This window comes from Oryzias melastigma, linkage group LG4 (genome assembly GCF_002922805.2).
Source record: "Oryzias melastigma strain HK-1 linkage group LG4, ASM292280v2, whole genome shotgun sequence".
Taxonomy (NCBI): Eukaryota; Metazoa; Chordata; class Actinopteri; order Beloniformes; family Adrianichthyidae; genus Oryzias; species Oryzias melastigma.
Window position 1 is genome coordinate 2,460,273 of NC_050515.1, and position 13,930 is coordinate 2,474,202.

At 41.9% G+C, this 13,930-nt stretch overlaps 1 protein-coding gene across 1 annotated transcript in view; it reads left to right on the forward strand.

The window, feature by feature from the left end:
- plpp2b (phospholipid phosphatase 2b) overlaps positions 1–7,996 on the forward strand; it is a 28,986-nt gene extending 20,990 nt beyond the window's left edge. Inside the window, exons 2-6 of the mRNA XM_024279393.2 lie at positions 4,257–4,408; positions 4,481–4,743; positions 4,998–5,055; positions 6,614–6,790; positions 7,380–7,996. Coding sequence (XP_024135161.1) covers positions 4,257–4,408; positions 4,481–4,743; positions 4,998–5,055; positions 6,614–6,790; positions 7,380–7,502 — 773 coding nt within the window. The 3' untranslated portion in view covers positions 7,503–7,996. The remainder of the gene's footprint in view (positions 1–4,256; positions 4,409–4,480; positions 4,744–4,997; positions 5,056–6,613; positions 6,791–7,379) is intronic.
- The last annotated feature ends 5,934 nt before the right edge of the window (positions 7,997–13,930 follow it).

Consider the following 13,930-nt stretch of genomic DNA (forward strand, 5'->3'; position numbering starts at 1 on the left):
ATGTCCTTTTGGCGTATGGTGTTCACACTGGACTGTCACTATCCAAAACTAGCACTTGTACTCACATGCACTAGCTTGTAGGGCTGCCACCATTAGTCGACTAATCGACTGTTAAAACTTTATTTATTATTTATTATATATGGAGTCAGAGTGCAGTAAGGTTGAAAGTTATAATGACATTAAGCTAGTTTTTGGGACTATTTTGGCATTTATTGAGGTTTTTTAGGCTATTTTGAAATTTAGCTAATATTTCAGCTACATGCTAGCTATTTTGTCTAATTTAGAATGTTTTCAGTTTTTCCGGCGATTTGGGAGTTTCACTAATATTTTTTTCTATTTTTTTTTCTATTTTTTTTATTTTTCCTATTTGTAATGCTGCCGTAACCCTGAAATGTCCCCACTGTGGGACGAATAAAGGACTATCTTAATCTTAGTCTTATTTTAATATTTTAGCTAGCTATCAGCTTCAGTGTTATAGCAATCAATTTCAGCATCTTCAGCAGCCAAATTCAGCTTACAGCATTCATACTAGCATTATCCCAGGTAATGCTATATATCTAGCTTTTAGTTAAAGCTAATGATGGTTAAGATGTGTGCTTTCATCCAGTTTCCGCATGACCTGATTAGTCGACTAATTGGAAAAAATAATCGGTCGACCAATAAAATAATCGTTTGTTGCAGCGCTAGTAGCTTGGAAGAGGTTTTGTGCGCCATCTGGTGAATCTGGATCCAGACTTTTCCTCACACCTCTAGTTTGATACACGAAAAGTTTGGTGTCATATAGTTCTGTCTGAGATCAGTTTTCAAACAGTTGGTACTTCTGTGTTTTGAAAAAGTAAACCATCCATATGTCACTACCATTGACTGTGTAATAGAGAACTGGACAGAGTCGACCTGAGAAAGGGAGTTTGTCCTCTCTCGGTGGGTGGAGTGCTCCTGCCTCAGGTGGAGGAGTTTGGATATCTTGGGGTCTTGTTCATGAATGAGGGAAGATCAGAGCGTGAGATCGACAGGTGGATTAGACCGCCGTTATGCAGTCGCGGTGGTAAATAGAGAGAAAGCAAAGGTCTTTTTACTGGTCGATCTTCGTTCCAGCACTCACCTATGGTCATGAGTTCTGGGTCATGACTGAAAGAACGAGACCCCGACAACAAGTGGATGAAATGAGCGTGGCTGGGCGCTCCCTTAGAGATAGGGTGAGGAGCTCGGTCAATCGGAGAGCACTTGGAGTCAGTTGAGGTGGCTCGGACATCTGGTCCAGAAGCCTCCTGGGGAGGGCATGTCCCACTGGGTGGAGACCCTAGGTACGACCCAGGACACACTAGAGAGGCTATGTCTCTCGACTTGCCTGGGAACACCTTGAGGTCCCCCCAGAGGATCTGGAGGAAGTGACCGGGGAGAGGGAAGTCTGGAGATCTTTGCTTAGACTGCTGACCCCACGACCCGGTCCCGGATGAGCGAAGAAGATGGATGGATGGGTGTGACATCACTAGCCAATTGAAGCCAATTCATTCGCCATTTTTCCAAGATATCGACGTTGCCGTGTTGATTGGTCCGAATCGGTCTGAGTTAGCGTTTCTATGGCAACTGCTGTCGCCAATCATGAGTGAGCTTGTTCAAAGTCCAAACTCCATCCACTGAAAGCGGCTCGGAAGAATTGCCAGACAAACGTTCAAGGTGGGGGCCAGCAAGAATGTTATTGTGACCACTAGAATAACTGAGTAAGAGCAGATTATTCCTCTATAGAAGTCTGTGGGATTTTGGCTTCTTGTAGCGGCGGGTATTTCCTGTTTGGAAGGGGTCACTCAGTCCAGCTCCTTTATGGCCTTCTGTCAATGCTTTATACAGTCAATGGTCACTACCAATTTTGAGTCCCTGACTCATCAAAGTTCAACTTGGCCATGTGTTTTGAACGTTAGACCCCAAAAATGGTCTTGAAACGTTTGCAGCGATGCATGAACGCTAGAGTTTCAAACATGTTTACAAAGACTTTTTATTGGAAGTGGTCACTTGAACAAACGTTTCCGAGCTGGAGAGTTTTCACTCTGTGTGTTTTTGGCGTAGACGTTATTTTGAACAGTGAAGGACATCGTGCTCTCTCTCTCTCATTCTCTCTCTGTGGTATTTTGGACGAGCACATCATTCAGGACTGTTGCAGGTTTGTGTGTTGTGTTGGGCTGGAAACGATGTGTGTAACTCATCATTGTGTGTGTCCTTTAACAGATGCGCCGATCCAAGAACTTTTCCCTCCGTTTGTTTTTCTTGCTGTGAATTCCTCCCCCTGACATTTAACCATCCAATGTTTTCTTCTGTGGGTTGTTTCCATCAATGAGAGTTTAGAAACCAAAATCCAAAGAGAAAGAACTTTAGAGTTCACAGAACAGGAAGTGATGTCATCAACTATGTTATGCACAACTGCAGACACCAGAACCAGAAAAATCACTTCAAGAAAACTTGATTTTAATTTTGTTTTTCCTGCTTTAAGCTTCAATAAAAGTTTTTTACTACATTTCTGAACTCTTCTGAACTCCTTCTGTCGATGCTGTGACGGTGTAACTCACTAGTGATCCTTGGGAATTGTTACAATGATGTCAAGCAGCAACTTGGCTGTAGTAGAGCTGCTACAGCAGTCGACTGTTTTAATAGTCGAATAGTCGTTACTTTATATTATGGAGCCAGAGTGTGGTGAAGTTATAATGACATTCTGATAGTTTTTGGACATTTAGTATGGTTTTCTTTATGCAATTATGGAGTTTAGCTAATATTTCAGCTACATGCTAGTTATTATAGCTACTTTAGGCTTTTTTGTTTTGTTTTTTATGCTAATTTGGAGTTTAGCTAACATTTCAGTTACATGCTAGCTATTTTGGCTAACAGGCTTTTAAAAAAATTTAGGCTATTTTGGAATTTAGCTAATATTTCAGCTACATGCTAGCTCTTTTGGCTAACTTATTTTTTGGTTTGTCTAATTTAGGGTTTAGTTAATATTTCAGTTAAATTCTAGCTATTTCGGCTAAGAGGCTTTTTAAAAGAAAAATAGTTTTTTTTTCAGAATTTATCTAATATTTCCGCTACATTCTAGCTGTTTTGGCTAACATAGGTTTTTTTTTTATTATTATTATTTAGGCCATTTTGGAATTGAAGTAATATTTCTGCTACATGCTAGCCATTTTGGCTAATTTGTGATTTTTTTTTTGTTCATTTTTTTAGGTCAATTTAGGGTTTAGCTAATATTTCATTTACATGCTAGCTATTTTGGCTAATTTAGTTTTTTTTTGTTGTTGTTTTTTAGGCTAATTTGGAGTTTAGCTAATATATCAGCTACATGCTAGCTGTTTTGGCTAACTTAGGCTTTTTAAGAAAAAGTTTAGGTTGTTTTGGAATTTAGCTAACATTTCAGTTACATACTAGCTGTTTTGGCTAACAGGCTTTTTAAAAAAATTAGGCTATTTTGGAATTTAGCTAATATTTCAGCTACATGCTAGCTGTTTAGGTGAATTCAGGCCTTTTTTGTTTGTTTTTTAGACTAATTTGGAGTTTAGCTAATATTTCAGTCACATGCTAGCTCTTTTGGCTAACTTATTTTTTTGGTTTGTCTAATTTAGGGTTTAGTTAATATCAGTTAAATTCTAGCTATTTCGGCTAAGAGGCTTTTTAAAAGAAAAATAGGTTTTTTTTCAGAATTTATCTAATATTTCCGCTACATTCTAGCTGTTTTGGCTAACATAGGTTTTTTTTTTATTATTATTATTTAGGCCATTTTGGAATTGAAGTAATATTTCTGCTACATGCTAGCCATTTTGGCTAATTTGTGATTTTTTTTTTGTTCATTTTTTTAGGTCAATTTAGGGTTTAGCTAATATTTCATTTACATGCTAGCTATTTTGGCTAATTTAGTTTTTTTTTGTTGTTGTTTTTTAGGCTAATTTGGAGTTTAGCTAATATATCAGCTACATGCTAGCTCTTTAGGCTAACATAGGCTTTTTTTTAAATTAATGCTATATATCTAGTTTTAGTTAGTTTAAAGCTGGTGATGGTTGAAATTTGTGTTTTACATCCATTTTGTGCATTACCCATTTAGTCGACTAATTGGAAAAAAATAATCAGTGATCAGTCGACTATTAAAATAATCGTTTGTGGCACCCCCAGTCTGCAGCCGGGTCCTTCTCTTTCATTTATGCGTATTAACCAAGCATTTGAAGTCACAGTGTCACCAAAGAGATCTTCCTCTCATCCAGCTGCTCTCCTCTTTTCAGTGGCGCTGCCCTCCATCATCCTGAACATCTTAAAGAAGCCGCACATGAGGGAGATTTTCTGCAACGACGAGAGCATCAAGTACCCCGTCAAGCCCGACACCATCACCCGCGGCATCCTGGCGGGCGTCACCATCACCTGTTCTGTCCTCATAGTACGTTTACAGCGTCATCTCAACTCCAGCTTGTGCGAAAAAAATGTAATTTTCCTAAAAATGTCTCCTCAGATCTCATCCGGCGAGGCGTATCTGGTCTACATCAAACGGGTTTCCTCGAACTCGGGCTTCAACCAGTATGTGGCCGCTCTCTACAAGGTGGTGGGCACCTTTCTGTTCGGCGCGGTCGCCAGCCAGTCGCTGACGGACATCGCCAAGTACACGATCGGCCGTCCGCGGCCCCACTTCCTGGCCGCGTGCGCCCCAAAGCAGTGCTTGGGGAGCATGCAGGTGGTCAACTGCACCGGCGACCTGCGGAAGGTCACGGAGGCCAGGTGGGAGACCGTTCCTGCATGAAGCAGAAATGACATATTCTGCTAAAATATTGAATTTATCCAGATTTATATTAAAAGATAATATATCCAGTTAAATAAAGAATCTAGTCGTTGGGAGTTTGGTTGTAGATTTCAGTTTAAAACGCCTCCATTTGGTAGGAAAACAAAGGAAGAAGTCTTCATTTGGGAATTTCCCTTCATGTCAGAGGAGAACGATGCCGCTGAATGAACATCTTTGTCTCGTTTATCTGCAGACTGTCCTTCTATTCCGGTCACTCCTCTTTTGGAATGTACTGCATGCTCTTCCTGGCGGTAAGTAACCATCCAAACACATGAATCCATCGGTCTTTGTGTGTTTCAAACATCTGAAGATCTGCTTTTGTGTTGGAGGAAACTGTTTCAGTTTTCAGTTTAGCACACGAGCTTCAGCTTTTTCAGCCCAGAAGAAGTGAACACGTCTGTTTTCAGCAGCTTGTAAACAGTTCAGTTTGTTTTTGTTTACAGAAAAAATCCTCAGCTGTCGTTTTGAGTTTCTACATCCCACTCTGACCCTCTTTTGATCTATTTTTATTGTTCCTGGTGGTCTTTTTAGTAGAATTATTTCGTTTTTAGACAAAATCTGAAAAACTTTTTTGGACAGTTTTTGCAGAGCAGCAGGAGTTTATTAGTAATTCACTTCTAAATTGGGGGCGTGACTGTTGGCATGGAACAAGCCCGCCCTTATTTCCCATCATTCCTTTGTTTACACTCTCTCCTGCTAGCTTACAGTCCGCCTCCACAGAGCATTCCTGAACAAGTTTAGATCCAGATTCCAGCTCAGACGAGGAAAACAAAGACGTTCACGGATCGATTTGTCTGCAGGAGCATCAGAATGAGGCGGAGCTGGGAGCTTGTTGCCCCGCCCACTTTATTTTCTACAAATAATTTTTTTTTCAAACAACTACTTTTTTGTCTGCTTCCGATTCATAGCAATTTGAATAAAGAATTATTCAGAAATGCTATTTTAAGTGTATTTTGTTCATATCTGTCCTCCATCATCAGAAAAATGCCACAAAAACATGTTAAAAACACTATTATTATTCCTTCTTTCAGAAATTCAGAAACATGCTAATCGTCTATTCTTGTTTCTTCTTGTTTATTTTCCTCTCAATTTGTGACTAAATATCTTAGATTACATACATATATTAAAAAATGAAATGGTGTTTTTAACATCTTGTGGCATTTTTCTCATCGTGGTGGTCTTTTTTGGCTTATTTGACATCTACTGAGGTTTTTTTGGAATAATTTTGAGTCAAGCTAATATTTTAGCAACGTTGTGATTTTTTTTTTTTCTCATGAAATTCTTCAGTCTTTCTGCACTTTCTGCAAACTATGCCCGTTTTGTATCAAAACATTCAACACATTCATGACTTAATTTAGCAATCAAAATAAATGCCTTTAGCATCTTCAGCGACCACATTCAGCGAAAAACCTTCGCACTAGCGTCATCGCAGGTTCAAATTGTTGTGAATCAGGAGCAGACGAAACAATGTTTCAAAGGATTATATTTGTGATGTAGAAAACACTCTGAGGTCTCAGCAACGGGTAGGAAATGGGGGGCGGGGTTTCTCTGCACCTAACATCCGGCCCACAATGTTGGAGTGAATTTGTGATAAACTCCTGCTGCTCTGCAGAAACTATGTCCCAGAAAACGACAACTTTTTTTTTTTTGGGGCTTATTAAAAGACCACTGGTTTGAAAATGGATCTAAAGATGGTCGGAGTGAACATTTAAGCAAATAAAGAGATGTGTACCTTTTGATGCTGTGTGTCAGAATCTGTGGTAACTTACGATTGTGTGATCACCTCCTCCCCCCTCCCTCCCACCACAGCTCTACGTGCAGGCCCGACTCGTGGCCAAGTGGGCCAGACTGGTCCGGCCCACCATCCAGTTCTTCCTGGTGGTCTTCGCGGTTTATGTGGGTTACACCCGAGTTTCGGATTACCAGCATCACTGGAGCGACGTGCTGGTGGGGCTGCTGCAGGGAGCTCTTGTTGCCGTGCTCAACGTAAGTCTCCAGGCAACCCCTCTGCACCCGTTGAGACTTAACTCTTCCACGGAGCGGTTAGCAGGTCCTCCCAACGCCTTCCTAAGTCCCGAGTTGCTCAAAACGCCCATCCTTTTTTCCTTCCCACCTCTTCCTGTACCTGATGACATCTCAGCTTCAAACACTCTGTGGTTTGGAGTCCTTGGGAAAGCAAATATGAGCGCGTCTGTCTTAGCCTCACTAATTATAGAGATTAGAAATCCAGGGATCTTCAAAGCAATCACTTATGAAGATGTTTTGCCTTTATTATTTGCTTTTAAATGGAGCTTTGAGTGAGCTGATTTCATCACTTTTCCATCTGGTCTTCAAGCATTGTGAGAGCTGAACCTCTGGCCTTCAGCGCGGAGGTCTTTACAGCCGTCAGGGTTGTGCCGTCTCTGTGTGTGTTCCTGTGTGTCATCCTACAGCTGTGCGCTCGGCCCTCTCCTCACACATGTAATCATCATTTTCCAGCCCTGCCCTGACATCCTTCACGTCTCCCATGTTTTTACAGGACAAGCTTTGCTCGGCCGTCACGTCTGATTCCTCCCGTTTTCCTCTCCATCCGCAGGTCGTCTTTGTGTCCGACTTCTTCAAGAAGCGTCCGGAGTGCGGCGCAAAGCCGGACGTGGAGCTGGCGGACCACGAGCACAGTAATCACTACAACTGTTGCAGCAGTCCGGGACCTTTGTGATGGAGGAGCCGCTGAAACGATGCAGAAACTGCCACCAAAGTGGAGCAGTCGGAGGTCTGGACTCTGCAGACCGCTTCCTGTCCTGAGACGGTCCCATGTGGGAGTTCTGTGACCTTCACATTTCTATTTAAAAGGGAAGCTGAGCTTCTTCTGTGAAGCTCCAGCGTCTTCTCATCAACCACTCACCCTTCACCCGCTCCACTGGACTCGACTGAGGAGGCCTCGGGTCTCCTCTGGAACACGACGACCTCCTTTTTTCTGTAAGGAGGAGGGGAGCCAACAGTTTTAAATGCTTTTTTAAAATAATCAAACGTACGATGGACCATCTGCTGCTCAGAGATGCCCAACAGGACGGTTTTTGTAAAAAAGACCGACATTCATCCAATCAATCAGATTGTTTTTGAATGTTTTTGCTCAATGAGTCTATTTGAAGGTGGGACTTCCAAGAAAGCAAGAAAATTCTTCACTTCAGAAATAAATGAGAATGAAAAATACTCAAAAACAGGTTTTAGTTTCCTTTTAATATTTCAAATTTAGTTTAGAAATGCATCGACCAAAAAGAGGTTCATTTAAAAACAGACTTTGCTAACAGCGTGTCTGAATGTAATCCCGTATAATTCCTTGTTTTTGTGCACATAATCAGCTGTAAATGTGTCTGTATTTATTAGATTTGACTCTTTTACTCGTGGAGCTGAAAGCGTTGTCGTATTTTAAAGGTAGAGAAGTGGCATTAATGACAAACACCAGAAGAAGAGATGAGATGATGAGTCTGTGGAGGAAGTGGGAGCCTCATTTCACTTGAAGATTCCCGTTGAATCAGTGGGAGTTCAGCTGTGGTCAATCAGATTCACTTTACTTCCTGATGTTCCTGAAAATCAGAACCTGAGGTCGTTCACAAAGAAGCAGGACCGTGTTCTTAAAGACCCGCTCCGATCTGATCTATTTTCAAAGCGACTTTTAAGTTCCGAATGAAATCTTGTAAACAAAACCATGTGGCCAAGGATCTCTTCAGTCATTGGCCAGGATTTAGGGGGGCGGGGCAAAGAGAGGAGAGACAGAATAATGGAAGTCCAACAATTTGCAATTCTTGTCGGGATCGTTCACTTATTCAAACTTTTTATTTCACTGACATATTTTGAACTTTTCTTGCTACTTCTGTGCTGTGGATGCATCCTGCAAGGCGGCTACCGAGGACGCTACGAAGTATGCTAACAAGTATTATGACCTTTTAGCCTCGTCTCCACTCGTTTCCTGGTCCGGTAAGGAGTGAAACGTGACAGTCCAGTTAATTCTGGCGAACGTTTCCACTCAGTTAAGCCTCACTTCCTCTGAGCGGTTTGTTTTCATGACCCATTGCGGCGTGTAGTCCGCTAGCGTCATTGTAGAGCGACGACTAGCAAAGCAACAACAACGGAGGTCATCCAGCAACTCGTCTTTTTCTTGCTTTAGTTTTTGTACATCATCTACAACATGAATTTAATGCTGTTTGAAAGAAGATTGCGAAGATAAATACAACTGTAAAGCAGAAAACGGTGGAAACGCTAGCTTAGCGCTATACTGGTGCTTTCTAATGACATCATCATTTTCTGCTAATCAGCGGGTTGCTACAGCGACTCCGCACCAACTGTCCCGTTCCATTTTTGTATGGACCGACAATGGAGGGGGGCCCTCAAGAAATACGGTCCGGTACTTTTTTGGGTCCATTTTACAATGAAAATCCTCAAAATACCGGATCAAACCGGAACCACTCAGTGGAAATGAGGTTATGAACTGTTGGGACAACGTTGTGAGAAGCCATGTGGATCACGTTAAAAGTTGTTTTAATGAGCCTGCATTCATCCCACCAGCCTCCGTTACTCTGTTCACATCCCATAATGCTCGGCTACAAGGTTAATTTGGTCCAGTGGTTCCACTCCGAGCATGGAGTCTATTCAGAATGTGGAAACTCAGAGCGAACTGGAGCTCAGTCCAATTGGAAACTAACAGAGACCACCTCAAAAGATGGGCTTGAGAGCACTTCCTGGTCCTGGATCAGGGTCCACTTTGGTGTATTCAGACTGCTCCGGATTATCAGGTGAAGCGAACTCTGGCTCACTTAAAGTGAACCAAAAGAGTCCAGTGTGAATACACCCAGACATAGTTTCTGCAGAGCGGCTGGAGTTCATTGGAAATTCACGTTAAGTTTGGGCACAGAGCAACTCCGCCCCCTTTTGTTGCCGAGATCATAAGAGTATAGAATTTGTGGCCCCGCCCAGCATGTTTTCTACGTCACAAATACAATCTTTTTCAAACTGCATTTTTTCATCTGCTCCTGATTCACAGGAATAAAAAAATACTCAGAAATGCAGTTTTAAGCTGAATTGTCTTTATACATCAGAAATGTCACAAGAACATGTTAAAAAAACTATCGAAGTGGGTCTTTAAGGAAATGTTCTAAATAATGTTGAGCCTTCACCTAAATGCAGAAATATTCGTTTAGCTTTTCGTGTCTGAAAAAAGCCGTTTCTGCTCCTCCTCCTCATCCTCTTGATCTCCTGGTGTCTTCATCTCTGTACCTCCCTCATTTATTCAGCTGATTGGTTGGTCTGTGAAACGACGATCACCTAAAGAACCTGCAATCATTGAGGATTAATGAGGATTCTTTTCATCTTATTATCACTGACATGCTCCGTCATGACTGCAGACAGAGACATCCTCCATGGATCGGCTTCAATATTACATCAGACAAAAAATGTTGAAATTGTACCTGAAATGAAGACTCAGCTCACCTGTTTCTAGATTTTTATGCCAATTGTTGAGTTTACCCAGCCAGTAAGGCCAAGTGGATCCCATATGGTTTAAAATGTGGACCCCCATTGGGTTTGTCTGCAGTTTCCATGGTGGTCCTTCCTGTGTTTGCCCTCATTGGCTTAAGTGGGGATTCAGTGGGTCGCTATGCTATCCAGCCGCCTGGTGGACAGCAGAGCTTGCTAGCTCGATACAGTGGAGCTTGCTCGCTCAACACAGCTAAGCTTGCTAGCTCAATACAGGGGACCTCCATTCCTTGCAGTAGAGTTGGCTATCTTGCTACAGTGGAGCTCACAAGCTCAATACAGTGGAGCTAAGTAGCATGCTAGCGTGGAGCTAGGTAGCATGCTACAGAAGAGCTTACTAGCATGCTAGAGCAGAACTCGCTAGCTTGATACAGCAGAACTCGCTAACTTGAAACGGTGGAGCTCGCTAGCTCGATACAGAGGAGCTTGCTAGCTCGATACAGAGGAGCTCGCTAGCTCGATACAGAGGAGCTTGCTAGCTCGATACAGAGGAGCTCGCTAGCTCAATGGTGGAGAGGAACTTCCTTGCTCACTGTAGAGTTTGCTATCATGCTACAGTGGTGTTCGCTAGCTTGCTACAGTGGAGCTTGCTAGCTCAATACAGAGGAGCTCCCTTCCTTGCTGTAGGGTTGGCTATCTTGCCATAGCGCCATTCGCTAGCATGCTACAGTGGAGCTTACAAGCTCAATACAGTGGAGCTAACTAGCATCCTAGCATGGAGCTAGGTAGCATGCTACAGAAGAGCTTACCAGCATGCTACAGTGGAGCTTGCTACAGCAGAGCTCTCTAGCATGCTACAGCGGAGCTCGCTAGCCTACTACAGAAGAGCTTACTAGCATGCTAGAGCAGAACTCGCTAACTCGGAACAGCAGAGCTCACTAGCTCGATACAGAGGAACCTGCTAGCTCAATGGTGGAGAGGAACTTCCTTGCTCACTGTAGAGTTTGCTATTATGCAACAGCGGAGCTCGCTAGCTTGCTACAGAAGAGTTTACTAGCATGCTACAGCAGAACTCGCTAGCATGCTACAGCAGAAGTCGCTAACTTGAAACAGTGGAGCTCGCTAGCTCGATACAGAAGAGTTTGCTATCATGCTGCAGCGGAGCTCGCTAACTTGCTACAGAAGAGTTTACTAGCATGCTACGGCAGAACTTGCTAGCATGCTATGCTGTCCACTGGGTGGCTAGCTAGCATAGCAAGCTAACCCACTGAATCCCCACTTAAACCAATGTGGGCAAGAACAGGAGGGGCCCAAATTTCTGCCCACTTTTAAACCATATGGGGCCGCTTGGCCTTGCTGGCTGGGTGTTAGCATAAAGAGTGACTGCTAAGATAGAAACCATGAACGTTAATTTCTTCTTGACTCATGCTAATACCACTACATTTAATAGAAGTGTGTCCAGTTTAGACTCATTTGACGAATAATCTGTGTGAAAGTAGTGTTTAATATATTTATAAAAGTTTATCCTCCTTCTGATGTTTGTGCAATCCTTCCATCTTTTTACTATGAGCCACAAATGCTACGAGTTAGCTGTAGTAATGTATACGCTTCAGTACAGACATGTTTGTATGTACAGATGTGTCTTTAATGCAGGCGTAAGCCTGCATTAAAGACACATCTGTACATACAAACATGTCTGCATTGATGTCTAAGCTTTCGGCTGATCAATTGTACTTTTGTAATCAATGTTTTCTGCCTTTTTGCTTAAGTACTACCGCAGTACTACCCCAGTACTACCCCAGTACTGCCCCCACATGCAGGATCAGACGGTATTTTACCTCCATCTCTTTAAGGTCGGCCATAAATCACCTCCAGAGTGGAGCTGAGAAGTGGGGAAGGAATTCGGCTTGGTGGAGGTTTCCCTAGAGCTCCAGAGGAGAGAGCTGTTGAAGGAGGGGGCGGGGTTTCATGACAAACCGCAGACCCCCTCGCTGTTAAACCGCTTAAAGCTCAACATAAAGCAGCTGGAACTGGAGCTGCGTTCTCGCCTCCGTTTGTGTTTTTTGCACAATCGTGGATAAATGTCACTTACGTTTTCAGTGGATCGTGAAGCTCCGTGAACCGTCTGTGGTCCATGTCTGCTCCTGTGTTTATCCCCTTAGATTGTACAGTTTTCCAACTATAGAATTTTAAATAAAAGTTCCTTTTCGACCTGAATGTTGAGATCTGATGATTCTACAGAATTTTCGTCTTTGTGTGACCATGGTTAAGCCTGGAAGCAGACTCTGTGTGTATCTGAATGCTTTCAACATGTGGTTTTAAACTTTCCATGCACTCCTTAAAGATTTATCGTTTCACCTTCAGAGATGCTGACGCGTTCCTGACTTATGGCATATTTCACTCTCCTTCTGCAACAGAAACAAATGGAAACCAAATGCTGGAGAATGAGAGAATCATCAGGACTCCTCTTGCTGTCTGAAAGTGTTTTAACTAGAAATCTGTCTTTGAGCCAAAATATATCTAGAAATGCAGAATGTATTTGTCTGAAGTCATGATGAACAGCTACTGCATATTGCTGCTTGTTACTGCCAATGAGTTATATATAGGCTAAAGTTGCTATGCTAGCTTGCTGCGTATGCAAAAATGGACGTTATATTGCAGGGGTGTCAAAAAGGGGGCCAAAATCCAAAAGGCACCTTTGATCGCAGGCCAAACAGGATAAACATTTATTAAACAGACTAAAACTTAATTTTTAAAACTTTAAAAATGTAGCGTTTTAACATTACTATGAATAAAAACAGACAAGAATACGATTCCAGAAGAAATCGGCTAGCATTTAGCTAAAATATTAGCTCAAAAACAGACAAAAAAACCTTAAAAAGAAAAGCCTAATTTAGCCAAAACAGCTGAAATATTAGCTAAACTCCAAAATATCCTAAAAAAATCTAAATGCCAAAATACTCAAAAAAGATAGCAGAATGCCAACTTTTAAAACTATAACTTTTTAACAAAATTATGATTAATAAAAAGGCAGGAATATTATTCCAGAATAAATCAATTTAAACCTTAAACAACTTTCGATATTTTACCCTCAGTAAAATATATTTTGTGTCAGAACTATACAAGTTAGAAAAGAGCGCAAGATAACATCGAACCATTAATAACAACAAAATAAAACAATCTGGAGGGCCGGATAGAATCACCCGGAGGGCCGGATACGGCCCCTGGGCCTTGACTTTAACATGTACCACATTGGATATGTCTAAAAACAAGAATGTGACTTTTCACGAGTAAATTATTACTGTCTGCTGATAAAGGAGAACTTCTTGAAAACATTTTAGGAAGATCTGAGCGAGTTTACTCTCAATAGTGAACGTTTAGACCAGAGGTACCCAAACTTTTTTGCTCAAACGGCCAAAATCTAAATAATATCCCAGTCCGTGGGCTAAATACAATATTTTTTTGCATGTCATGAAATAAAAGGAGAAAATAAAAAATAAGGTTTAATTTATTTCGTAAGAATAGAAAGTAAATAACTTTTGTCTTTGAAACCTTTGACAGCGAGGCCTCACTGGCCATTCTTAACCCTTCCGCTCTCCTTAGTTTGTTTACAATGAAAGTGGGGTCATCTGGACCCCCCAAGACAGTGCGCTGAACTTTTTTTTATCTTTGATT